Below are 27,197 nucleotides of genomic sequence, written 5' to 3'. Positions count from 1 at the left end.
TCTGCCACGAACTGCAGGTAATGTTCATTTTCTTTTTTACCATTTGGTTCAGTCCAAACAGAGCTGTCCCCACACAGATTCTAATCAAACCATCACATAAACAGACCTTTTAGTAATAAAATTTATTATTTAAATAAATTCAGATTATTTTTACAATTATGGCTTAAATATCAAAAAAAGGAATGTTGAGGTTCATTCTTATAAACGGCCGAAGCAGGTAAAAATATTTGTATCCAAAAGGTCATTTGAGGTTTGCTGCGAGTCACAGACGTACAAAAGATAAAAACCTGCTGCATTTCAAGTTCCTTAATTCACACTTCATGACACTTGATGTTTAATTTCTATTTAAAAAAAAACCCCATCAATTTATTGCAGTAAATTGATTGTCCTACATTGATCTGTCCAAGTCCTCAGAAACAGTCCAGCTGGCCAAGGAGAGGATTCCTGGAACCACATGGCCCATCCCAGGCTGACACCAGGCACACCACTGGCTCCCTGCATAGGTTCCCCTTGTTCAATTTGTGCTCAAGCTCTACCTAATGCCGAAGAAATTAAGTTAATCCTGATGGATGAACTGACATTTGTGTCCTGCAACCATGTGCTTTTTTGGCTGTGACTGTGGAGAACACAGACCCTGTGACTGGACAGATGCCCTGGGCACCATGCTGCGAGGTGTTCCCACTGGGATTCCCAAAGGCTTGGTATTTTAAGAACATTTGCTTGAATGTAAAATTCTTTCAAAAGTTAATTCAAAGCTCTGTGTGCAAATGAAACCAAACCAACTTGGACTTTTTTTTCCTCTATTGATTTCTATGATTCTCTCCATGAGCACAAGGACAAAAACATGATATTCAACTGTCACTACAGTCTATAAAAAGTTTAATTGCACTTTCTGCTATCCCTGACTATTCCATGTCCAGCTCTCCAGGAACCTGCTCACAGTGCCAGAAGCACAAGGGTCCAGCCTGGCTGTAACTGCTGCTTGGGTGTATTTTCTAAACACCAGTTATAAAATACATCTTCAGAGGAAAAAAAAAAAATATGTATATTGTCTTGCAACACAGAAATGACCAAGCAAAGCATTTTAGTCTAGCCTTTGCCTCTGTGGAGTAGGAATAAACATTTTTTTCCCCACTGAGGACAAAGGGAGTTGCTCTATGAGGTCTCTCTCTTGGCCAAACCCCCTCCAAGAGCACGGACTAAGCCACTACACATGGGGTGAGTCTTCTCCCATATGAAATAATGTGTTACATGTATGAAATAACCAGGAAAAAAACCCAGGGGAGAAACTCTACACTTACAGGTGATCATGAAAATGAGGCCCACTGGTTCTAAAGTGACCAAGGTGGCTTTGTTAGAACGATGCTGGCCCCATGTTAAAGTAGCTATCCCAAGAATTCCAGCCTCTCCTGCAATTCTCCGCATCATCTTGGAGCTAGATGATTGCATTTCAGTAGTCTGCTGACAATCTTATTTTGGAATTGCAGTAATATTTGCAAAACCAGGCTGCTGCAGAATCTTTTAAGGTCCCACCCTGGATGACTTCAAAGAGGAACAATGAATTTTACATCTTACCAGCATCTTTAGAACCAGCAGGATGTACTTCCTATGGGGTTTTATGCCTCATGGAATCACCAGCCATGTGCCTGTTATTATGCTTCAGCAGGACAAGAGTGAGCCTGGGTGGTCTTTGGCATAGAGCTCAAACCCCCCAAAGGCAGATGTGCAGGAAGGTAGTTTAAAACTAGGAAGAGAACAACAAAACTTCTCCATGTGTTCTTTAGCCAAGTCTAACAAAGAGTTCATGAGAAGAAACACGGCGCTAAATACAGACTTTTCCTGACACAATGCTTCCTTATTGCACATTCCTCCACACTGGAAAGAGCCACGCTGCACTTCAGCTGCAAACAGGATGAAATTCATCCTCCCACAGCGCTGTGAAACCACAGGGACTCACACCAAGGAAAACTTGTGTCCCAGCACAGTATAGACTTGGTACTACACCGTGTTTGCATCTCATCTCCGTCCCACACGGACACCTAGAGACAGCCAAGCACGTGGTTTGGGGAGAGCCGAGGCAGGCACTTCATACATTCAGAGTTGAAATGAGATAAAAGACACCCTCCCTCAAAACTATCATGCTTCAAAAAGCAGCTCCATGATTCTCAGAGAGCACCGCTTCACCGTGATACATCGCCACCAGCCACACTGGGCAAAAGCAGCCTCTCTAGTGAATCACAGCTTCCAGCTCACAGCAGTTTGGCTACAGAAAATAGAAAAATACATTATACACACATATGCCGTGGTACATTTATCAAATTTCCTTCACTACTCTTAAAATCTCAGGCCATAAGGCTGTGAAACAAATTCACAGAGTTAAAAGTTAATAAATTAGAAGCAGCTTTAAAAAAAAAATATGTGGGGTAGGAAAGAGGGGCTCAACAGGAGATTTCAAATAAATTCTGAACAGTCTAAAACAGGCTAGGTAGGAGCAGTCCCCACCTTTCCTTTTTTACCTTTGTGCTGGTGAGGACAACCTCCTTTGTACAAAGAACACGTAAATCTATTTACAAAATCACCTTGGCCTTGGCACTGAAATATTTACATGCTCAGAGAACAACATTTTGGCTGGACAAGGAGTGGTGCATGCACCTCTCTTTGCTTTCTTCCTTCACTTAAAAAAGAAAAAAAAAATAAAAAATGAGAAGTCTTAAAAATCACCCTGGCCTTGGTTTTAAAATGAGATGCTTTTTTTACTCAGAAGCTTTGGTCCTCCAGGGTAAACAGCATCTTGCTGAGCAGCTCTGCTTTGTGTGGTTGCTCCACCTCGACGAATAGACTGAGTATTTGATCCCCAAAGAGCAACTCCGATGGCTGGACTAAATATTTGGTCCCCAAAAATTGCAGCTGTAGTGGCAGTTAGGATGGGGGGGTTCTGCTGAGCATCTTACAGTTACAAAAACAGTAATGTCATCAATAAAGTCGCACGCCCGTCATCCATCTCCAATGCTTTTTGGTTTGCTAATAGCTGAAAGTTCCTGTCCAAGGTTGCACTGATTAAAAACACCCCAAAATGCTGAAGGAGGTGCTGAAGCTCTGAGCTGTCATGGTGCAGGGGAAGCTCCCAGCTCCCCTGCTGCATTTGGCTCCGTGGGTCACCAAAGAACGGAAAGATCTGGTCCTTCCCAAGGCACACGTAACGCAGCTCTGGCAGAGAGGGCCCATCCTCATCGGATCGCTGTGGTCTTCCTGACACGAATATCCTGGGCTGCAGCACAGCAGTTGCGCTGGCGGTAATGCTGGAGCAGTCTCTTCCACAAGGGGTTGCATTCCAGGAGGTACCGGTTCCCTGTGGGCACAGGGATGGGGCCAGCAGGTTAGTGGCCAGAGGAGGCTCGGCTGATACCATCACACGGAAACTTGTCTAACATCTCTAGCTAACGGGGCTGGGTCCCTGGCAGGAGCATTTCCAGCTCCCTTCTCCATGCTGTCATATCTGTGAGCAGCTTCCCTACACACCACAGCCTATGCCTGTGCAATTAGGAGAAAAATAAGCAGCCAGATTTTGTTAGGAGAGAGCTCTAGCATGCAAGGGACAGGAACAATGTGGTCCAAACCAAAGGGTGAGAAAAACTAACTATACGTGTTGCACTCAAGCCGTGCCTGAGCCCTGCTTTGCCCAGATTGCCCAGTTTCAAAACCACAGACTAAAGAAAGGGCAGAAGAATAAAGCAAGACCATTGGTTGTACTAGTTTGGATCACCACCCCTTTATCCAAGCATCCTGTTCCCCTGTAGGCCTGTGCACTGTCCAAGGAGACCCACCTATGATGCAGAGTCCTTCCTGAGCTCGTGTGATGCCGACATTGACCTGATTTGGGTCAGTAACAAACCCCAGGTACTTCTTCTGCCAGCTCTTCGTGGGTTTCCTATCAATCTCCGACCGGGGGCAGGAGCGTACAGTCGAGAGGATCACGTATTTCCACTCACTTCCTAGAAAGTGGAATCAAACCAGATTTTTTTAGAAGGAAGCTTTTGGTCATCCCTCCACCCCACAGGACGCTCATTTCTCTACTGCAGCCACCCTCTGGGTTTCTCTAGCTTCAGAGACCATCGGACTTCTGGTTGTTACTCTCCAAAGAGAACATGTTTGGGCAGTTCTCCAACACCCCCATCAGACACAGAATCATAGAATCACAGAGTGGTTTGGGTTGGAAGGGACCTTAAAGACCACCTAGTTCACACCCCCCTGCCATGGGCAGGGGAACCTTCCACTAGAGATCCTCCACCTTCCTGCCTTAAGCAGCCTCACCCTGCCCAAGCACTCCAGAGGCTTCCAAAAGATTTATTATAGTCACAAATCACCCAGAAATCTGATCTTCCATGGCTGAAATGACCCTGGGGTAGGGTTTGCTCAGAGACTGTATTTGTGAGCAGTTCCTGAGGAAGGCAGGAGGAGACAGACCTGACCCTCCCCTCTCCTGCCCCCTCACCTTGACTCTTCATGATGGTGCAGACAGTCACCCCGCGGATGCCCTCCCTCAGGAGGCTCTTGTTGATCTCGGACACCTGGGCATTGTAGGGGCTCAGGATGGCGATGCTCTCTGGCCGGATGGTGCCATCTAGTGCCAGCTGCTTGGCGATCCTCACCTGGAGAGACCAGCGTCCTGCTCACCTGGGAAAGGGGCCTGAGGGAATGGCCCCCCAGCACCCTCTCCACGGGGCAGCGATGGTACCTGCCTTGAGGTCAGGCTGCCCCAAGCCTGCCTCTGCCCAGGGGTGTCCCGGTGTGCTCCACACCCGGGAGACACCAGATAGACACTGCACCCTGCTGATCTTTAACCTTACATCTCTGTCATCCCTCCACAATCCCAAGAGTCACCCAGCACAACACCCTCCCCTCCTGCATCCCCAGCAATCCCCCAGGACCCTCCTCACCGCCTGTGCCACTTCCTCAGGGTTGGCTTTGGAGTTCTCGTTTCCTTCCTCAGTGGAAATCATGAGGGACTGCTCCTTCCCTTCCACATGCCCGAAGATGATGGGGCAGCAGCTGTTATCCCTGTGGTGGAGCACACTGGGTCTCCGATGAAGCTGGGGCCACGTTTTCAGCCGCGTTTCATAGAACTCCTGGGATGGGAACTCGCAAATGCCATTGTGCTGGCAGAGAAAAGGAGAGAAACCGAGGTGAACAAAACCCAAGGAACTTCTCAGCCTGCAGAATCTCTTTGGGCAGGCTTCACCCACTGTGACATTGTGCTGTAGCTGGCTCTGGTATATTCCTAGATGTAATCCTATATCTAGGAAAGGGAAAGCACTAATGGAGAATATGTGATGCTTGAGGCAAGCCCACATTTTCCGTGATGGAGAAAAGACAACCCCCTCGAGGGCCTCACCATGCGATATTGTGTATCCAGCATCCACGCCTGTTCCCGGTAGCGCTCAAAGAGAGACGTCTCCATGCCAAGACTCTTGCAAACATCATTGTTAACCACCGGCTTCAGCTGCTTGTGATCCCCGAGCAAAACAACCTGGAAGGAAGAGCAGACACCTCAGCTGCGAGGGTGGTGGCACTCATGAAGGAAATCAGTTCTTTGAAAGGCTGTTTGTACACAGACATTTGTTGCTACTTATTTATGTTACGGTTACAGCAACCTCAGTCAAAGACCACAGTGGCCATGATATAAAGATCCTGTTCCAGATAATGTGTTCCCATCTGATGGGAGAAAAACAAAAAATCATAGAATTCTACAATAGCTTGGGTTGGAAGGGACCTTAAAGATCATCTCATTTCAACCCCCCTGCCATGGGCAGGGACACCTTCCACTAGACCAGGTTGCTCCAAGTCCCGTCCAACCTGGCCTTGAACACTTCCAGGGATGGGGCAGCCACAGCTTCTCTGGGCAACCTGTGCCAGGGCTTCACCACCCTCACAGAAAAGAATTTCTCCCTAATATCTAATCTAACCCTGCCCTCTGTCAGTGTGAAGCCATTCCCTTTGTCCTGTCCCTCCAGGCTCTTGTCCAAAGTCCCTCTCTATCTCTCTTGAAGCCCCTTTAGGCACTGGAATGCATTCTAAGGTCTCCCTAGAGCCTTCTCTCCAGGCTGAACAGCTCCAAATCTCTCAGCCTGTCTCCATAGCAGAGCTGCTCCGGCCCTCAGAGCATCTTCAGGCCTCCTCTAGACTTGCTCCATCATGCAGTTAAGTCTACTCAGATCTGCTCTATGCTTCTTGTCATGTTAATACTTTGTACTTGGGCCAGAACAATTTTTTGGTGACAGCAATACCCATCCCATAAAGAAGCACAAACCTTAACATGCATTAAGACTTGGAAGAGCACCATGGTAAAGGATGGAAGAGGTTCCAGAGCCCTGAGCCACTGTCTCAGGGACATGTGTTTGGGAGGGACGTACCTTCTCAGCACGGTGGTGGCCGACCAAGGGGATGAGGGTCTCAGGCTCTGTGGACATGGCACACTCGTCAATGATTATCTGCTTGACATTGAGCTGCTCCAGCATGTTGGAAGATGAGGCAGAGCACGTGCACAGGATGACATCGTGACGCTGCAGCTGATACGTGCGACCACTTGACAGCCACTCTTTGTACCTGGTGGTCGATGCAGAAGACATTGGGTTGTGCATAAGGGAAACATCTCCAGATTCCTCTTCAGGAACCAGGCAGAGCCTGTACTTTCCCAAATGATTATGGCTCCCTCCCTGGGATGAGCTGGTGTCCCCAGAAAAGGGCTTTGGATGGACACTGTAGGAAATGTACTTTGTCCTGAACTCAACAGGGTGGGGGCTGCAGGTGGAGGATTCAAGGGTCACAAAGGCATAATAGGACTTCTGGTCCAGATGGACAACAGCACCAGTGCAGAAATGATGCTGAGGCTCTGCACTGTGCCACTAATCTCAAGCTCATCTCTTTTTATCATTATTCTGAACACACAGTTCTGAACACACTCTGTGCTTCAGAGGTGGCACACAGCCAAAGTCAGCCATCTCTCACCAGGGTCTCTTCCTACTCACTTCTGTGTTTCTGCTTCTGTGATCTGGTCTCCATTCCTCATCCGAGTGTCAAAGTGACGGATCTCCTGCCAGAAAGGGCTGGGCTCCCGCCGGATGAGGTGATGCAGGATTATATCGCTGAGTAAAGAGTCAATATGTAAATATTTTCCCCCAACACAGACCCAAGTGATCTATTCTACAGTAAGCAAACCACACCACCTGTCTATGTGGAGAAATCCCACTAGCTAAAAAAGTCACAACCAGATTGTCCCATCATTGTAGATCCAACAGTTCACACTCGAGGACAGAAAATACAACCACTTCCCTTTAGCAGTTGCAAGCAGGAATGAAGTCAGAGACTTTTAGAGCTGTTCCACAAAGAGATGAAAACATCTAGGGACTTTTAAACAACCTGGGTTTCCTGACTAGTGCCACATTAGACTGTACACCTTCACTTGAATAAATTAATTACAAATTAATTACAACGCAGGTTAGTAGTGCTGCTCCACAGTGGTGGAGCAAAACTGCATTTGCTCTGGCTTGTTCAGGGCTACTGGTGCAGAAGCCACCTCTCTCCAGCACCCTCATTGCCTGTGGGGCCTTGCCATCCTACCTGAGCTCACGCTTTGGCTTTGTATCCCGCAGGGATTTACGGGAGAGCTGCCGGTTGCTCCCTGGATACGGGAATTCCATCGCCTCAATGGCTTCCCCGTAAACTCTCAGTGGTTTCAGGCTCTTCATCTTCAGCAGCATCTCTGAAAGGGAAAGGAGGACAGGTCTGCTCAGACAGCACCAGGCACTGGTGGTGCTCAGGGCCTGCCTCTCCCCACCCCTCACTCCTCATCCCACCCTCACCGGTCCTCACCCTGCAGCACGGGGTCTTCTGTAAGGACCATCCCCACTTTCTGCCCCTCCTGCTCACACCACGTGTTCTCCATCCCACCACTATGAGCCACTTCAGGGGCTTAAAAAACAATAGTTACCAGCAACAACATCAACAGACTTGTTGGATGGGCCACAGTACAAGATGCACTTTCTCTTTTTGGACTTTTCTTTTTCCAAGCATGGTGTTTCATCCTTCTCAATGCTCTCCTCATTCAGTTGATGGAACCAGTAGACAATGTGAGTTCCAACAACGGTCTTCCCTGTGCCTAGAAAAACAAGGAGGATGCTGAGAACATTTCAACAACACCACCCATGCTCTCGATCAGCATCTGCCTCATCAGTCATGAAATAAAATCAAGAACAGAGGGGACTGCCTTGCACAGCTGTGGGTGATGCCAACACACGCTCTCTTCTCCTGGTTCACTGAGGGTCCTATGGAAAGCAGCAGATCAGCTCTCACCTGCCATTCATACCATGTGTTCTCCTGCTGTCCCCCCTTACCTGGCGGGCCTTGGATGAGCGTGAAGGAATCTCTCAGAGCATTCTGGATAGCCTGGTACTGACTCTGGTTAAGCTTCCTGTGGCTGCCAGGGAGATCAAAGGATCTTTGCTTCAGGATTCTGGATTTTGTCACTGTTACAGCAGAGCCAAGAAAACAAATTTAAAGAAGGTTACTGAGGGCAGTACAGAAGTGATTGAGCAGGAGGATGCAGCAGGTACTAAGGAGTCATGGTCCATCACAAGACCACCTAAAAATAATCCTTGTCCCATGCCAAGATACTCTGCCTGTGAACCTTCTCTGTGAGTCCTGGGGATTACAACCTCAGCAGGGCATCCCAAATTATGTGGAAGCTCCTCTCATCCCCTTGTCAGGGGAACCTCCTGGTGTGGGAGCATCAATCCTACGGCAAGGGCCCACGGAAGCTGCCAGGGCACCTGCCTGGCCAGAAGCAAGTAGCCACAAGGTAAGAAAGATTGATATTTGCACTTACCTTTCTGAGGAGGTTCGTGGCCAAGGGCGATGCTTTTAGCAAGGTCGGAGGCATATTTCAGCCTCCAAAGTGCCTTTTCTTTCCGTCTGACAGACAAGAAAAAGTAAGAATGAATGGAATGCAGCACAGAATAGCAAAAGTTGTAATACAGCTTTGCACAGCTGCCTTGTTTATACTTTCTCTCTGCTTTGGTGTTGCATTAACTCCTTCCACAAAGAACTTAAACCACAAATAACTTAGACTTATTCTGCTCCTCTTCTTCTGGGACTATTTCTTAACTGACTGAAGAGCTGAGCCTGCAAAGATGTTGAGGGCAAGGAGCACAACTTCTGTCCTAACTTCATTTTATTATGGCCCACCCCCTCTTCGTGGATTAGCTTCCAATTTTTCCTAAAATTCATGGCACAAAAGGAAGCGCATTCTGCCCTAAGAAAGCTACAACATCGTGGGTGTGTAGCAGCCTGTGCTGTGTACGAGGAAGGGCAAACTAGACATCAGCTCTGATTTAATAAGAGCAGATCTTGCTTTGCAGCAACAACAAAGGGGAATGATTTGGAAATCAGGGAGCACTTCTGCTAAACAAACCCCACTCCAGTGCTTCACATATGACACGTATTGCAGCAACTCAGTAACATAAGAAAAGATGCCCAGGGAAATTTCAGCACCCATCTCCCCAGTCTCAGGGACAACCAGAAGAGCACGAAACCCTCTGGAGAAGAAACCTTAGGAGTGCTGCCATCCCCCTGAAGATCCACAGCCCAACAGTATGGTCAGTAAGAGCTGGGTAAAGGCAGGTTTTTCAGGGGATCAGCCACAGCAGAGAGCAAAGCCCATGGGGGTGCAGCAGAGGGGCCCCAGGGGAATGCAGCAGAGGGGCCCTGTGGGAAGCCACTGCTCTGCATGGACAAGTTAACCAGAGCACACTGCTAAGCCCACTTACACATCTGGCAGCATCTTTGGTATGAGCTCCACCGTGAACCTGGCAGAGGGCTGTGAGATCTCCACAGGGATGTTCTCCATAGACATATAGTGGATGTAAAAGTTCATTGTCTGCTGACCAGTCCTGTCTGACTTCTTGTCATCGTCGAACTCCTCAGTGATCCCATGAGCCACCCAGGTGTAGGTATCAGGATCGACCACAAGTTTGTTCTCTGACCTTCCCTTGTCAAGCAAAGTCAGGTTCTGGAGGCCACGGCTAAGGCTTTCCTCATCGCTTTGGAGGCTCCCAAGCTTCAGCCCCTCTAAGCGGATGCACAGGTAACAGTTGAAGAAGTCCACTTCAATGGAGCAATCCTCCAACCACTTTTTGTTCAGGATGAAGTTCCCTTGCAGTTGCCCTTTGCTTGTCCTTTGCCTTGCCCACTTTATTTTAACATCGTGGAGGACAATCGAGTCGTTCTCGGCCACGGCACACGATGCAGACTCCATGGCACTCATCGGCATCCACACCTTGTTGTACTCCGTCGTGTTCTTGTACCTGTCCTTGGATTGCAGCGTGGCATAGGCAGAGAAGCACTCAATTGGCTTCTCCGTGTGCTGCAGGCAGACATCAAAACCCGGTGTCACACACCACAGCTGCACGAAGGGCACCAGGAAGCCCCGGCGGACGTCGGTGGTGAGCTGGAACTGCAGCGCGTCGCCGGTGCTCAGCTCCAGGGCCAGCTCCATGTAGTGTGAGCAGGGGCTCTTCCGCACCCATCCCACGTGCCGCTGGTACAGCTCCTTGCTCTGCTGCAGGAGGGAGGCAGCCCTCTCAAACTGCTCCTTCCTGATGGCTGTAAGCACGTCTTGCCACATCTGGGTGCGGAAGAGGGTGACACTCTGGTCGCGGAGAGGTCCTTCCCGCAGGCTGTGCTCCTTCGTCTCCGCAGAGTATATCCTCCTCTTCCATGTCAGCCTGATGCTGCTCCGCTGCTGGATGAACACGGGCTGCTCTATCAGCTGAAGGGACCTGTAGTTAATTTTCTGTGGATCCGGAAGACTCTCGTTGTTGAGGGGAAACAAGGCTTTAAAAAACCTGCTCATCTCTTCGATATCTACCACGAAGGCAATTTTCTGCAGGACTTGGCCCTTCAGCTGGGTGGCCATCTGCAGGCAGTGGGCTCTCTTCTCGTACATCATCGCCTGGGAATTCTTCCTGTTGAAGTCGTGGCAGAGAAAGTCAATGTCATCCACAGAATAGATGAGGGGCTTCTTGCGGAGCACGGAATGAAGGTGCCGCTGGACCACAACATCCACGTATCGGCGGATGGGAGAGGAAGCCCAGGTGTACGAGTCAACATGCAGGGAGTAATGGCCTGCTTTCGACTGGGCAGTGGAGTTGGAGCGGCAGAAATAGGAGCGGCTGAGCAGCCTCCTGAACTCCAGGGCCACGGGGGCCAGCTTTGGGTGGATGTCATCAGTGACGACGAGGTCTAGCATCTTCTGGAAGTCACGGGCACTGGCAGCCGACTGCAGGTGCTCCCAGATGGGGGCCAGAAGACTGAACTCCACATTTTTAGGGGTGTCTTGTCCAGGAGGCACCTCTCCCAGGTGATGTGAGAGATGGATGGACAAAGGAACGATGTGGTTGTACTGGTTTTTCATGTGTGACAGCTGTGTAAGACTTGGCTCACACTGACACCGAAGAGGAGTGACATTTCTGGTCACTTCCTTGTCAGTGAGGAACTCAGCCACGAAACTGTTGAACATGATCATTAACTCCTCTATCATCTGATGGGACCCCCTCTTACCTGGGGAACTTTCCTCATCCAGCCGGTCATAGAAACAGTCCTCCTGCAGCCGAAACTTCCTATGGATCCTGGAGAAGTGATAAGCCACAGCAATGCAGTCCTCCAGGGTATCAAAACGAAGGGTGTTTGCTGCTCCCCTGTAGCAGTCCTTAATGCAGAGCTCTGCCTCTTCATAGGACAGCTGCCTGTCTGAGCGGATCACGGAGATGGTGAAGACTTCCTTTAACATCTGATCAGTGTCCTTTTCTACGGTGACAAACAAGGAGATCACCCGTCTATCTTTCTGCGGCAGGAGGCTGCAGACGTCCTGGCTAATGTGGGGTGGGAACATGCCCAGAGGCTCCCGCTTGGGAGCGTAGTAGGTGACGCCCCGCTTCTTCGCTTCCAGGTCCAAGGCGCAGCCTTTGGGAATGATGCCGGCCACGTCTGCAATGTGGATCCCAATCTCATAGTGACGCCCAAGATCCCTGACACTGATAGCGTCGTCCAAATCCCTGGCACCCTGGGGGTCAACAGTGAAGGTCAGGTAACTCCGACAGTCCTTCAGGGGTTCCTTGGTGAGGTTTATTTTGCTGTTGGAAGTGTATTTGGCTAACTCCCTGTTGACAGCAGCTGGGTATTTATTCTCCAAACCATACTCCAAGGCAAGGATCTTTAAGCCTTCTTCCAAAGTCAATGCTGCATGCAGGATCTCCGTTACTATTCCCAAAGGGTAGTAAAACCCCTCCCGCCAGGAGATAACCTGGACGCAGAAGAACTGGCACCTCCTCGTCTCCTGGTTGATCTTCTCACAGCTGACCACCCTGTACTTCCCATTGACAAGCTTGCGGATGGGAACGACATTGGGTTTCTCCTTCAGCCCTGGGACAAATATTTTGGTGACAGTGGGATCGATGGGTATCATCACCCGGGGATCAAACTCGTCCATCATGCAGATGAAGCTCCGTTCTCTCTCGGCGCGCTTTAGGATGCCCACGACCTTCCCCTGCGGGCGGTGGCTGCTGCTGTCGGCCGTGCTGCCCTGCAGGATTTCCACCAGCACCTCGTCCCCAGTGAAGGCTGTCCCACAGTGAACTCTGCCCTTGATCTGAATGTTCATGGCAGGGGAGTCGTTGAGGGTGAAGGCAGAAGCTCTGTCGAACCCCTCTTTGATCAGCTCGCATCTCTTGTACATATTGGGGTGCATGTGCAGATACAGCTGCATCATCTGAGAAGAGAAGCTGGTGTATTCCTGCTTGTCTGCCCACAGGTTTGAAGCCTCAGACTTCACATTCAGCAGCCCTTCTTCGGACACTGTCACCAGCATGTTCTTGCTCTCATCTAAGAGCTCCTGGAGGATGGGATCATCGGGATTCATGCTCTCATCTTCAGAGCTAGAGGAATCCGTGTCACTGTCCTCCTCATTCCTCTCTGGGCTTCTGCTCCAGCTCTCCTTGTCACAAGCAGCCTGTTTGATCTGGGCCATCGTCAGGTTCTCTGGGAAGATGCTCCCCTTGTCGATGCACTGCTGGATGAAGCGCTTCCACACCTTGCTGCACTGGCCATGGGAGCACAAGGCCACGGCATCCCCCACTGCCACCACCAGCGACTGAGCCCGGGTCATGATGGTGTTGAGCACTCTGGCCTCGTTGAAGAACTCGAGGTGGTGCGAGGCTGAGATGCGCAGGCTCTCGCTGGTGTGGACTGTGCTGATGATGATGACCCGAAACTCCCGCCCTGCACCGGAGGGGACAAGGGAGAAGTCACTCACAGGAATCCAACGGGGAAGACCCTGCCTGGCTGTCACCCATCTATGCTGTGTCACGTGGCCATGGACTGATGTAATCCCACTTGGCTGAAACACGGGAGTCACCTGATGTGAGTAAAGCAGCTCTTGGGGATGGTGAGATCCTCTGGGCACGAGCCAGGATGGACACCACAAGGCACCACTGCCCACACACCAGGGAGGGAAGGGCAGTGTGGAGACGGGACAAGGGCACTGGGGCAGTGCAGCCGTGTGTGCCCATGGAGTAGCCCTGTGTGCCCAGTGCCACCAGCAGCCCTGCCAGCTGCTCCTTGCAAACACGGGTTTGCTGTGAATCCCAAATTCCCTGAGGAACTGAGGATCTTGCAGGAACAAGAGCAGTGACCATTTGCAAGGACGCCTCTCCCCTCGAGAAGAGCTCTGCTGATCACACAAAAAATAACAACCAAAAAGAAGCACCCTGGTGATGTCAGAGCTGGGAAGACACTGCAAAAAAAGGGTGTGGGGATCAGAAACACCCCCCAGGGTCAGTTATTCTTACCACGAGGAGTCTCAGCTGCACATTAAAAAAAAAGATAATAATAATAATAAAAACATAGATGAGTCATAAACTAAGTCCTTGAGGACAAAATCAGCCCTATCCCTCCCTCGTCATCCAGACCAGCAGATTCCTCCTCTAGTGAGCTGCTCTGTGATTGGTACCCACAGGCTACCCTGGTTTCAATTCCCTTCTATCACTTGCCTCCCCCACTGGTACTCAGGGTTTCACATGATTCACACATGCCCAAGTCTCTGGGATGGCACTTACAGAATTTTCACCCTCCTACAAAGCAAAATCCATATATTTGAAATGAGTTGACAGTTGGGTGCAGATTTAGTTCAGTGTGAAATCTTATTCACTGAGGAAAAGATGAAATCGAAGAATTGCCAACCAGAAGGGGATGGAAATCAGCCAAAGGATTTCCAGACGCTCTGTCCTAATCAGCATTACGTGGGCTGTGGCAGTGGCAAAGACATGGGGAGGGCAGGGGAGCTCTGCCTGGCAGCACCTCCCGGAGAGGTATTTTTCCATTGTAACAGCCAATATTTTGCATTTTAGCAGGGAGGAAAATGTAAATATGTTGAAAACTCCTCTGCTAACACCTCACTGCCTCTTCCCCCAGCCTGTTACACAGTGGTTGTAGTTGCTATGGACTCTCCTGTTCACCAACATGACTGCAAAAGTTATCCATGACTAGCACGCAGAAGACCCCAAAACGTGGCCAAGCACAAGACACACACCTGGCAAGTTTTCATAGTTTTCCACCACCACATCTTGTAGCTGCTTTTTCCTCAGCTCTTGTCTTGTTGCAGAAACCTGATAAGAAAGAAAGAGGCACAACTGAACTCAGCTCGGAAACACCTCCCATCCAACACCGAGGTCCCTCACCCTGCACAGCTGCAGGTTCCTCAAGTTACTTGGCAGCAGCCACACGTCCTGGGCTGACTTCAGCCAGGGCTCCCACTGCCTTGTTGTTAACCAGCCTAGAAGATGCTGAAAGCAGTGTTCAACTGAGCCATCCCACCATGAGGCATCTCTGCTCTGACCACCCAGGACATGCTGCCTAAAATGGACATTGCCTCAAAAAAACCACTGATGGCATGTGAGACCCCAGATTCCCTATTTTCACTAGCACAAGAGACAGGTTTATCATAAATAGATTAAAAAGCATTTATGAGGGAATGTTTAGTCATCAGTGCAGGTATAGCCCCCTCAGGTGGGGAACACAGGTTTCTAGCACACACCTGCATTCCATGGGAGACCACACAGATCTTCTTCAGATCCCGGACACCCCACTCATCTGGCCACCTCTGATAGATCTCCTTCACTTTCTCAATCACTTGTATTATCTCGGAGGCGTTGTGCCAAGAAATCATGGAGATATCCCTTTCAGCCACACCAGACACGTGGCAGAACACGAGCGGGTAGATTTCGGGATGGGGTGGGATGTTCCCACTGGCTTGGATAGCATTGCCATTGCCAATGTAGAAGTGCTTGGAGACAAACTCAATGATGCCTGCAGTGGAACGGTAATTCTCATTGAAGATGATCCTGCTCTTCATGGCCACTTCATGCCTCTCCCTCTGGTAGAACTGAAAGAGCCGGTTCAGGAGGGTGTGATCAGCAGATTGCCCACCCCCAACACAGAACAGCTTGGGGGTTATCTGCATGTGGTCCCCGGCGAGGACAATCCGGGTCTCAAAGGTGGCGAAGGAGAGCGGAACCAAAGCTTCACACTCCAGCATCTGCGCAGCCTCGTCGATCATGATGTGGGTGAAGTAGCCTGGGGGAACCTTCAAGTTCTTGGATAACATGGAGGTGGTAATAATGATGTGGTGCTTGTCGATCTCCTGCTGCGTGGGGTGCCGGAAGGAGCGCTGGTCTGGCGAGAGGCAGCAGTACATCTGGGTGATGGGGTCCGTCAGGTTGACGGGCCGGTCGGTGGATATAATCCTCAGGGGGACAGCCCACGGGTGCCCGTTGATCACGTAGTTGTGGAAGTACTCCCGGATGTAGATGTCAGCAGCACTAGAGGGGAACAGAAGGGAAAAGCATTGAGGAATTGTAGGTGCTGTTCCTAAACTCTGTGACTGTCCTCCCAAAGTGCTCTCAGATCATTCCCCACCGCGCACCCAAACTCTCCCCCTGCTCTGGTGACACCACCCTTCTCACAGCAGACATTCACGACCACACAAACAAGCCGGTGTTGGTGTAGCCACCAATTCCCAGCCTCTTTCGAGAGTATGGTTTAAAATAGGAGTTGATACTCAAGACTAGGGCATCTCTCAACACCCATATGGAAAAATGGGATGTGCTCAACAAAACCTGTGGCCCTGCAGCTGCCCAGGGCCAAGTGACACGGAGTTCTCCTCTGACAGCATCCCCATCCCTGGGCGAGACAAGATCTGCTGGAGAAGTTTCCGTGCAAGCAACCAGCCTGGAACAGGCTAAGATTAGCAGTCACCATCTATTATGCATTAAAAACTGAGGCAGTAGCAGCCTGCAGGATCGGATGTGGACACTCTTTTCAGTGTAACTGCTCTAATTTTAACAGTCTTGGCCTGGTTTCTCTGAAGGCAGATTCAATGGCATTCAGACCAGATCTGCATTTCCTCTCCCCCAAACTCTCCTTGGAAAAGTCAGTAAATTGGCACGTGCACAAAGCAAAATAGTCTTCAAGGACAACTAGAGCACAATATTACCCCAGCACAGGCAATGGCTTTCTACTTGTTGCAGTACACAGTAAAGGCTGGAAAGAACTGTCTCTCCAGCCCCATTCTCATTTTATAATGAGGCAGGAATATGTTAAGTGTTCAAGACTAGGTTGGATGGGGCTTGGAGCAACGTGGCCTAGGGGAAGGTGTCCCTGCCCATGGCAGGGGGTTTGGAACAAGATGAGCTGTAAGGTCCCCTCCAAACAAAACCATTCTAGGATTCTATGACTCTCTGTTGCCACTTCCACAAAGACTTTAACCCATGCCTGGTTTCCTCCTAGCAGGAACTGCTAGAGCAGTTTAAGACGTATTCAGTAAAAACTAATCTATTTAAGCAAACAATTGAAATGCACACTGAGAAAAGGGCAGCTCAGCTCTGGCTCATACACTTGGGCTCCCCCTCAATCCCCCAAGGAGAGCAATGGACCAGACTGCCCCAAACTCTGGTTGCCTCTTCCCTGCTAACCTGTTCGTGTGAGTGCAGATCAGCACCCGTGTGTTGGGCTGCCTGAGGATCTCCAAGGTGGCCATGGCCAAGGTGAACGTCTTCCCTGTACCGAAAGGCCCATAGATGAGCAGAGGTGGGACCTGCCGGCTCGTGGTCTTCTGGCCTGTGATGAAGGAGATGGCTTGTTTCTGCTTGCTATTCCCTCGCTGCGGTGACCCAAGAGAGTAGGGGATGGTGCAACTGGCAACATCTGGCAGGACCAACTTCTCATCCAACAGGCGGTCCACAGCCTGGTGCCACTGCCGGAACAGTAGTTGGTCGATTTGGAACTGGATCTCCACCTTGTGGGAGGTGTTTGCCTTGAAGTTCAGCTCCAAGCAGCATCTGTTTGGTATCTGTAGCCAGATGGTCTTCTCCGTGGTGGCTTTGTGCTCCACAATAACTTCATAAACCCGGTTGTCTACAGGTGGGTCAGGTGCCAGGAAAGCAGTGGGCACAGACCTGCTCAGCAGGTACCCCTCGTCCGTGTCCGGCGAGAGGTTGTATGGGGTAGGCACTTCAGCAAACAGCTCCCCAGAGACAGCAAACTTCATCCCCATGGAGAGGCTCTGCAGCATGGGGGTCAGGGAGATGAGGACCCGCAGGTTGAGTCTGAAAGGAGGAAACACTCGAATGAATAGCAGAGAACAGACCCAGCAGTTCATGAGCCCTCCCCAGTGAAAGGGGGATTGCTACCTACACCCACAAAGGGTCTGCCAGCCCCCCAAGCACAGAGGGACAGAAATCATGCTTCTCACTAATCCACAGCCACTAATCCACAGCTCTCCCCTCCTATCACCGCCCAGCAAGCCATCCTTCTTGGCAGGTTCCCATTTTTCTGGGAAAGCACTCTAGGACCCAACCCAGAAGGGACAGAGACCTCAGGAGCAGCAAGGCCCCAAGGGTTAACCATGGGCTCATGGTCCTCATCAAGGAGGAACCATCTGGATCCACACCTGGCACTTACTTGGCAATCAGAGCCTGCTCGGCTTCCTCCTCACGGAAGAGGAAGCTGTGCATCCTGTCCCGATAGTTGAGCCGGGTGATGGGAACCACTGCACCACCCTCACTTTGGTAATCCAGCGCAAGAGCAGGAGGCTTGTACTTCGCCAGCAGAGCCATGTCTTCGGCAGTCCTTGGCACGCTGGGAATGATGATCCGGTTACCTCTATCCCATCGCTCAAAGTTGACGAGTCGGCTGCTCTCCTTGCTGCTGGGGACGTGCTGGGGGGTCTCCCTCCTGCCCACCTTCACTTTGATCTTCTGCATGAGGACGGGGCGTTTGCCGAAGTCAAAGACCACCCACTGCTCGAAGACCCCCAGCGTGCAGCACTCCATGCTGACCTCCACCAGCGCCGTGCGGGGCGAGGAGGACACGATGGCCACGTGCTCCCCCCGGAGGTACTGGAGGTCCTGGGAAAGGCCATTCCCTGAGAAGTAGAATTTGACTCCAGGTTCCCGCTTCAGCAGGGCCACGTGCTGCAGAGACATCTGCCATTGAGGAAAAGACAGGGATACAGTGAGGGCAGCCCACGGGAAGAGCCCAGCATCTGGTGAGGTGCTCCAGCAGCAGTTCGTAGAGAAATGCCATGTCAGACCCACCATAGCTTATTCCTCATGCAATCTACAGTAATTATTTTAAGGTCTCAGAGAACCTCAGGTTTCAGTTTAATATCAGTGGAGCCAGTGTGCTGTAAATGGGAAATCTCCTGTGCTGGAGAGGACAGGCTCCTGCCCACAACACCCACAAAATCCTGGGCAGAAAAGCAGCTGAATGTGATGATAGATGGGAGGTGTTAAGAGGAGCCAAGTCTACCCCAGCTCTACTGCAGAAGATGGGAGGCACAGTGGCTGGGCACACAGCCCCAGTGCGGGTACCACCTGAGCTGCTCCTGAATACCCAACACATGTCCTCACTCCGACATCCCCAAAGACCTGTCCTTCTGCCCCTTGCAGAAATAATAATTAAAAAGCCCCAGCCAAACAAAACTCTCCAAAGGACAAGGACTGCACCCAGCAGCAGGCACTGCCAGCAGCAAACAGCATCCCCCTGCACAGGGCTGGGCTTACCTGAGTGTGGACCTTGAACCGCCACTGGTATTTCATCCTCCTGTCCTCCAGCTGCACTTGCAGAGGCTGCTCACACACAACTCTGGCACCCTCAACATGCTCAGACATCTGTGGGAGGCATGAGAGGGACTGAAGGTAGTGTCCCAGAGACACACTACAGAGCCCTCCACGGGGCTTTACACTATATCATCCCAAGAGGGACCAACAGTACATCCTCACCCACCACTGCTCCATGTCCCAGTGCAGCAGCCTTGGGAAGCAAGAGCACCTACGGCACAGCTCGGGTACCCCGAGCAGGCTCTCAGGTTGCCATCTCAAAAGGGGTGAAGGAAGGGGGATGCCAAATCCCTTTCTGCATCTCCATTAGGAAGGTGAGTGGTGGGTTCCATTCCCAAGCTCTCACACCAGAAGATTCCTGCACTGGACCAACGCGCTCCCACCCTGTGCCCACCACTCACAATTAACACCTCGTTGGAGCACGACCGATACTCGGCAATGAGCCGGTCCTGGTAGGACAAGAGCCCGTCCTTCAGGGCTTGCTTCTTTTTCTTCACGGCAACCTTCACCCTCTGGATCCACTCCTGCAGCTCCTCTTTGGAATGAGCCTTGGTGCAGCTATTCCCCATTTCACACACCTCCGCTCTGTCGGGAGAGAGGTGTCCCAGGTGCCACCCGTGACTGGTGCCATGGGGGTCCTCAGGGAGCCAGCAGCTGCCTGCTGCCCCTGCCCTCTTTCCCGGTGGACGCCTTACCTGCTGCACAGCGAGAACTTGGTCAGCCCGAGCGGCGGCGCGCGGTGCACCCACTGCACAGAGCCGTCGGCCGAGAGCATCTGCATGTGCTCGACGGAGGAGCAGTGGTTCTCAAAGCTCTCCTGCGAGCTGAAGGTCACCAGGCAGATCCGGCAGTAGAAGTGCACCGGCGTGGGTGCCTCTGGCTCGCCGTTGGTGCTGCAGGTGCCCACGGGCGGCAGCAGGTCGGAGCGCAGCAAGCCCTCCTCCCTCTCGGCCTCCCAGACGGCCATCTCCACGTCACTGTGGGCAAACTGGCAGCGGTGCAGGCCGTGCCTGCAGGGCTGGCCCCGGGAGACGAACCGGCAGTAGTTGAGGGTCGAGATGAACTCGGGGCAGGGCCGGATGGCTGTGTACTGCTGCTTCTTCTGGCTGTCCAGCACCACGTGCACCAGGAGCGGGTCCCAGGCGCGGTGGGACTCGCAGAACCGCCTGTGGCCACCCACCGAGATGCGCTGGGGGCAGCCGAAAAAACAACGCCTGCAGATCTCCTGGAAGTGCCCCCCGAACTCGCTGGTGATCTCACTGGCAGCGCTGGCAGTGGGGTGGGGGGCAGTGTGGGGGTGACTCCCCAGCTGTGCCTGCAGCACTGCCGCCTTCAGCCAGCGGCGCTCCAGCTGGTGTTCCCTCTCAAAGTTCCAGACCATGGCCTCCTCCACACTCCAGGCAAAGGTGCACTGGTTCTTGTGCCTGCTGCAGCCCATCCCCATCACGTAGTACCTGCAGACGGCGTAGCGTGCCGGGTTGGGGAAGCCGGGCCGCCGGGACACCTTCCTCCAGGCCGTGCTCCGGTGGCTGCGGCAGCGGGCCAGCAGGATCTCATACATGCACTTGTGCTCCACCTCCCGCGGGTGGTAGGTGATCTCATTCTCCTTCACGCTGCACTTGGAGCAGACCAGGAGCAGCTCCAGATGCTTCTGGAGGCTGCCCAGCGGCACCCCTGGGCCATTGGCTGTCGGCATCTTTGGTGGTGGCTTGAGCGGAGCAAAATGAACGTCGGGAAGGTCCTACCAGGCGATGCCAGGGAGAGGAGGTGCCATGGAGCGAGTGGATGTGTCCTAGCTCACTATGTACCTGCCAGCCATTGGTGCGAGCTCATGAAACCTGACAGAGGAACAAGGAACAAGCAACTTAGCAGGAAATATCAGACAGTTCCTGGCTGGGTGCACACAGAGGCAACAGCACAGCCAGGAACCCCGCCCAGACACCCTCACACTCGGCACCCCAGCACCTGGGGTCTGCCCCCACCCACTCACCCAGCTCTGCTCCCCCACCACCCTGGGTCCCAGGGGACCGTGTCCCACAGGGATCATGCTGCTGAGTGGTGCTGGCTCCCAGCAGGGCTCAGCCTGGTCCCGCGTGCCACAGCCCCTAGACCGTCAGCATTTCCCACCCAACATGGCAAAGCAGTGGAGGCTGCCCCAGAGGGCCCAGCATGGCCCCCACAGCAGCCACAGAGCTTCCCCCGGACCACAGCCACATTATCCGACTTCCTCTTCCTGCTGCCGGTGCCTCCCCCACCTCAGCTCCCTCCTGCCAACTTTCTCTTTCTTTTTCCTGCTCTCTGCTCTAGGCTGGCTGGGCAGCCCCACAACAAGTGGGAGGAAACCACCTCCAGCTCCTCAGCACATCTGCCCTCGTGGTACAAAAGATTAATTGGAATTAACTAAGGAAGGAACCACCCTCTTTGCTCCTGGGATGCAGCACCCAAGGCCAGGAGATGGGCATGCAGGAACAGGGACCTGCCAGCATCTCTCCAGCTGGCAGCTCGGTAAACATCCGGCTGGGAGAGCTCGGCCCTGGCGGTGAGGAAAGCAACTCACAGCTCACTGCCCTCTCCGGCCACCAGCTCCGGCATTTGCCATCAGTTTCCTGGGTAACCAGAGGCCAGGAACATCCCTGGGAATGATGCTGCAGGGTTTGGTGGCTGGGCCACATGGTCAGGGTGAAGGAAACATGCCCAGGCACATCCGTGGGCAGGGTGTGCTGCCAAGCAAAGCCACCAGCCTCATGCTGAGGGCTCCTGACCAGCAACCACCATGGACTGGCTCTCCAGTGATAGTGAGGATGAGACAGATTTACAGCTGAGGTCTGGTGGACAGTGGAGGAGGGCAAACCTTGCATTGCTTCTGCAGAAATACTTTTCACTTTTAGTTAAGAATTATTTTCCCTCCTCTGGGATTAAAGGGGTGCTGGGGGAGGCAGGCAGGGTGTGCTGAAGCTGCCGCTCCAGCTGGAGCTCCAGGCAGCAAACACCAAGCTGGAAGTGGCTGGAGCATCATCCACCCTCCCAGCTCACCCTCAAAGAGGTCCTCACCTCCCATCCCAGTGTCACAGCACCCACCTGCTGCCGAGCCAGGAAGGAATCACCTAATCCTACTTCTCTGTGTGTATCAGGTCGGACACGTGCTCAGTGGATAAACACCAGCCCAGTTTATCTCTCAAGGCCTGGCAGCGAGCCTGGCACTGGGCAGAGCTGCAGGTTTCTGATTTGGAAAGCCGTGGGATTCTGTGGTGGACTCCCACGGCAGCGCTGGCTTGATTTGGGTCACTGTGCCACGGCATCAGCTCTGCACCCAGAGCTAAATCACCCCGACTCATCTCTGTGCCTTCACTTCCAAACCTTTACTTGCAGCACTCAGTGCAGGCTGGCAGTGAAAAAGAGCAGCCCTGACCCAGAATGGGCTGGGGCCAGCAGAGAGCCAGGATATCCCATCCTCTGCCTGTAACAAGGTCACGGCCATTGGACTAAAACTGTTTCTGCAGCCCAGGGGTTGGGAGCTCTTTCTTTGCTCTGGTTCTACCACAAAAAAAGAAAGGTTGGAGCCACAGCAGAGATTCTGGTGCTGCCTGATTGCTGACTGATGCAGAGAAAATGCTTTCCACTGAAATGAAATAATTTGGGAAACAATAAAAATACAGGAGAGCACCTATGAAGGCAGGACAGGGCATGGGACGCTGTGTCTCCTGCCCAAGGGCATCAAGGGATGCTCTGCTGATCCCCAGCAAGACACCAAAGACAGCACAGCACTGGCAGGGGCTGCAGACCCTCTGGAGCTGCTTGGAAGCTGCTCCAGTCAAATTGCTCCAGTATCATGAGCTCCTGAAAAACCCACACACTGGGAACCCAGGCAGTGGTTTGGGGAGACACGGTTTGCTCTGAGCACAGCTCCGCAGGACCCCATGCTGGGCTGCAGGAGGGAAAATCCCTGCACCTGCCCCCTCCTGTGCCAACCTGGGGAGACCCTTTGCTAAGAGGGAGCATTCCCACTCGGCTTTCCCCAGGAACTGAGTGATGAGCTGAAGCTAACTGTGACCCCAGTGCAGAGGCAGAGACCCCTGTGGCTGCAGGCTCAGCTTGTCCCGGGAATTTGGCTTGGGCAGGAGGGACACGGGCAGGAGATGGTGGCAGCAAGGGGCTGGTGGGGTCAGGCTGTTCCCAAACCTCCACACTGGGAATGCCCAGAGCAGGACCCAGGTCACACTCAGGTCACACTCCAAGAGCCTTTCAGGTCCTTTGAAGCTGGTGGGGGCAGCGCATTCCCAGTGGAATCAGAGCTGACATCTGCAGCTTCGGGAACACCTTGGCACCCCTCCGACAGCAGTTTCACCTTCCTTCCTCTGGAAGACTCCTCCTTCCAACCAGCCCTCTGGGAAAGGCACTCATGCTCAGGGTTTGTGCAACATCTGTGCAACATTGAAACTGGTGAAAACTCCGAAATACCTCGGGTTACACAGACGGGAGAGGATGAAACCTGATCGGTGGCACATGGCTCTGTGGAGAGGGAGCCGAGCTTCCTGGTCCCAGTACATCCACAGCCACAGAGCCCACGGGAGACACGGTCCCGCAGCACCGACAAACCCAGTTAAACGCTTAAGAACTGCCCATAAAAATCTTGCAGGACAGCCAGGCTGCTACCAGAATTCATGCCCGGGCAGGGCATCCCAGCTGTAAAATACTAAGAGGGAATATTCCACCTTTAAAGGGGTCAATTGCCTTGCTGTTTATTTTTTTAAGAAAGTGTTTGACTTTGAGCAAACTGCCAGAACATGCTCTGGGTCTGGAGGTGGGAGGGAAGCGGAAGGGGAAGTGCAAACCCTGCTCAAAGTCTCTGCACAGCACCAGCACTGCCCGCAAATTAAAGCATTTTTCTCTCTACAGTCTTATACCAGGAAGAGGGAAAAAAAAAAAAAAGGAAAAAAGAAAAAAGCTAGGGGAACTTTTGCAATCCAGGCTGGGGTGGAGGGAAGACTAAGGGCATGAGGAAGCTCAGGGAGGTGTGCTGTAAGACAGCTGTCCCACTGAGAATAAAACTGATGTCAACTGGTGTCTTGGGGCAAAATCTAAATGCCCCAACAAAGGTAGGAGCTGATGGGGAGCAGTATTTACCAGCCAGCCACAGACCATGGTTGACAAGCTGACTTTTGGATATTTTAAGGAAAACAACCTTCTTTACACAGGTCCTGAAAAGCTCAGACCAGTGTTTAAAGCCACTCACATCCTGCTGATGGGTGACAACTCACCCTGGCAGACTGAGAGGCTGGTTTATTGAACCCCCAGGTCATGGAGGTTCGTGGCCCCATCAGGGTGAGTATCTGCCTCTCTCCCAGTCGCACGGACCCTCCCTGGGCACCGACAGAGCCCCACAGCCAGCACAGGTCCAGCCTTGCCACAAAGCAAACCAAACCACACCACCGCTGACAGCATTTCCTCCGCACTCAGGAAGACGCTTTGGGTCAGGGCCGGGCCACGCTGTGTCCGAGCATCGTCCCCGGCAGGCGCCTCGCGAGGCAGCGCTGAGACCAGAGATAATCACATTTTTCCAGTAATGGCGAGTGGAAGCACGGCTGTGGCAGAGAAATGCTCATCGTGTCCCTGCGTTCTGACGCTCCGCACCCATCCCATCCCACCAGGAGGAAGGCGGTTCTTCACCAGAATCAGCACTTGGTTAATTATTGACAGGATATTAGGCAACGCGTTAGGCTGGAGTAAGCCAAATGCCCCTCGATCAGAGCGAGCGTCGTCGATCAGAGTGCTGGGACAGCCCTCTGTGGGGATGGGGACAGGGGACGGCGTGCCTTGAGGGGCTGCAGCCCCACATCCCAGCTATCAGACCCGGCTGAGCACTGGGGAGTTTTTCCTCAACTACAAGCATTCGGAGCAGCAGTGCGAGACCGTCCCAGCATCCCCAGCAGCCCACGGGTGATTGGTGCAGCCGGGCTGGCCGGGAGGGTTTGGCAACGGTGGAAAAGGAGCTGCCTGGCGGATGCTGCCCGGTGCCACCCCACTGCCCACAGTCCCCCTCCTGGCTGCACCGAAGCCGCACCCCGCCGGTATCTCCCTCCAGTGCAAAAACAGCCTCCAAAGTTCTCAGGGCACCCCTCCAGTTTGTGCAGAGCCCCCAGATACCGGCACCCCGAGATGCTACATTTGCTTTATCCAACTGTAAGAAGTTCACGCGGAGCTCCCAGATGCTCCGAGCTCAGAGGCGGCAGCAGAGGGGGGAGCTTTCGGCGTTCGCCCACCGGAGGCGGCACTGTGCACCCCTGGGGTTCTCCCCATCCTCGATCCAGAGCTTTGCACCCCAAGATCTGCACCCTGGACATGACCCTCCTCTCCCCATGGCGCGCCAGCCCGGGCAGGGACGCTGCGAGCCGAGGCGAGGGCTGAGCGGGATGCGCACCCCGCACGCCCTGCAGCATCTCGCACGCCCTGCAGCATCCCACGGCTCGGTGCGGGGCTGCCGAGGGGACCCTCGGTCCTGCTGCCCCCCAGGGCGCTCCGCAGACCCCCCCCATCCCCGGAGCTCCCCCACGCTCGAAGCCTCCCCCGCTGCTCTCACCGCCGCCGCCGCCGCCGCCGCCGCCGCCGGGGTGGGGGGCTCGGGGGGACCCGGGGACTCGTCGCCGCCAGCAGTTTCGTTTCTGGGGCCTCCCCGCATTCAAACCGGGGCCGGACTTCGCGGAAATTGCATCACGGCGGCCCCGCCCCGCCCCGCCCGCCGGCACCGCGGGGAGCAGGAGCCGGCACCGGGAGGGGGGAACCGGCACCGGCACCGGGGGGAGCAGGAGCCGGCACCGGGACTGGAGGGACCCGCCACCGGGACCGCCACCGGGCGGGGGGAGCCAGCGCCGGACAAGAGGGGAGAGTCGGCATCAGGGCGAGGGGAGCCGGCACCGGGCACCGGGGGAAGGGGCACCAGGGGGGAGTGGGCACCGGCACCGAGGGAAGCAGGAGCCGGTACCGGCACCGGCGGGATAGCATCACCCGCATCCCGCAGCGAGCAGGACGCGCGCTCCTGGGGGTACCAGCCTCCCAGCCCCGTCCCGCTCCACTCGCTCATCTCCACGCATCGGGGGCCGAGTCTCACCCGGGTCATGACCTCCCCTCTCTCCCCCCAGCGTGAAGGGGTCGCTCCCGGAGCCGCTGCTCACCCGCGGAGGGTCGGGGGTCCCCGCGCTCAGCCTCGGTCCAGCGCAGGTTGCAGCGGCACCGGCGAGTTATGAGCGAATATCGATCGGCAGCCCCAGTGCCCAGCCCGGCCCCCCCGGCAACCTTTTAATGGTGCTCGGGGGGAGGGCGGTGGGAGCAGAGTGCTGCCTTCCTTTCTTTTCATCACTTTCGTTTTCCGTTCGCTTCCCCGCCCGGTGCGGTGCACACGCTGCAGAGATCAGCCTCGAGCCAAAAACAAACTCAAACCCCAAATCCACCCCCGGCAGCAGCAGAGTCTCGTTTGCATCCGGTTTTGTGGGGCAGAACACACAGCCAGGGGGCAAGAGCCCGCACCCCGGGTTGTGGGCACATGCCACTGCACAAGCACCATCGCCTGATGCTCAGCACCCAGGTGTGGGGCTCCTCAGAACCTGAGGAGCGGGGGATCCTCAGCACTCGGGATGTGGAGGTTCCTCAGCCCCCCAGCATTGCCCCCTGCCACCTCACCAAACCTACCCCACAGCAGCTCAGCACCTCATCCCACCATGAGGCAGCATCCTCCCCTTGTGTGTTCTGGTGCTGCTGTGAATTTGCGGGTGGTACTCACACATAACTGACAACCCCCTCAAAACACAAACACACACACCCAAGCAAAAACCCCAGGAAGTCCCTGTAACCCACCTCCAGCCCCAGGAACCCACCACAGCAGCAGCATCTCACCAGCCTGGGCATGAGGCTTCAGAAATCCTCAGCCCGCGAAGCAGGTGTTGCGCTGGGCCCAGCGCTACAATTGTGCTTCAGCAT

At 53.5% G+C, this 27,197-nt stretch overlaps 1 protein-coding gene across 1 annotated transcript; it reads right to left on the bottom strand.

The window, feature by feature from the left end:
• Positions 1-349: 349 nt before the first annotated feature.
• HELZ2 (helicase with zinc finger 2) lies at positions 350-25,889 on the bottom strand. Its single transcript, XM_032704553.1, has 20 exons — positions 25,804-25,889; positions 19,922-21,064; positions 19,628-19,811; positions 19,170-19,277; positions 18,067-18,590; positions 17,079-17,711; positions 15,143-15,926; positions 14,639-14,714; positions 9,822-13,329; positions 8,882-8,967; positions 8,391-8,522; positions 7,988-8,155; positions 7,618-7,759; positions 7,026-7,142; positions 6,411-6,603; positions 5,393-5,527; positions 4,938-5,156; positions 4,493-4,649; positions 3,825-3,992; positions 350-3,349 (listed from the first exon to the last, which is right to left on the bottom strand). Exons 2-20 carry the CDS (start codon positions 20,920-20,922, stop codon positions 3,228-3,230), a joined length of 8,457 nt encoding a protein of 2,818 aa, XP_032560444.1. The 5' UTR covers positions 20,923-21,064; positions 25,804-25,889; the 3' UTR covers positions 350-3,227.
• Positions 25,890-27,197: the final 1,308 nt, after the last annotated feature.

Source organism: Chiroxiphia lanceolata, chromosome 17 (assembly GCF_009829145.1).
Source record: "Chiroxiphia lanceolata isolate bChiLan1 chromosome 17, bChiLan1.pri, whole genome shotgun sequence".
NCBI classification, from domain to species: Eukaryota; Metazoa; Chordata; class Aves; order Passeriformes; family Pipridae; genus Chiroxiphia; species Chiroxiphia lanceolata.
The sequence above is the reverse complement of the archived record's forward strand: the minus strand, read 5'-3'. Positions and strand labels throughout refer to the sequence as shown.

Excerpts from the sequence above, each read along its gene's own strand:
- HELZ2 (XM_032704553.1), bottom strand. The coding sequence starts at position 20,922 with ATGCCGACAGCCAATGGCCCAGGGGTGCCGCTGGGCAGCCTCCAGAAG. Across the intron at positions 13,330-14,638 it reads AAACTATGAAAACTTGCCAG|GGCGGGAGTTTCGGGTCATC; the intron begins GTGTGTGTCTTG and ends CCTCCGGTGCAG. Across the intron at positions 8,968-9,821 it reads CCAAAGATGCTGCCAGATGT|ACGGAAAGAAAAGGCACTTT; the intron begins GTAAGTGGGCTT and ends CTTGTCTGTCAG.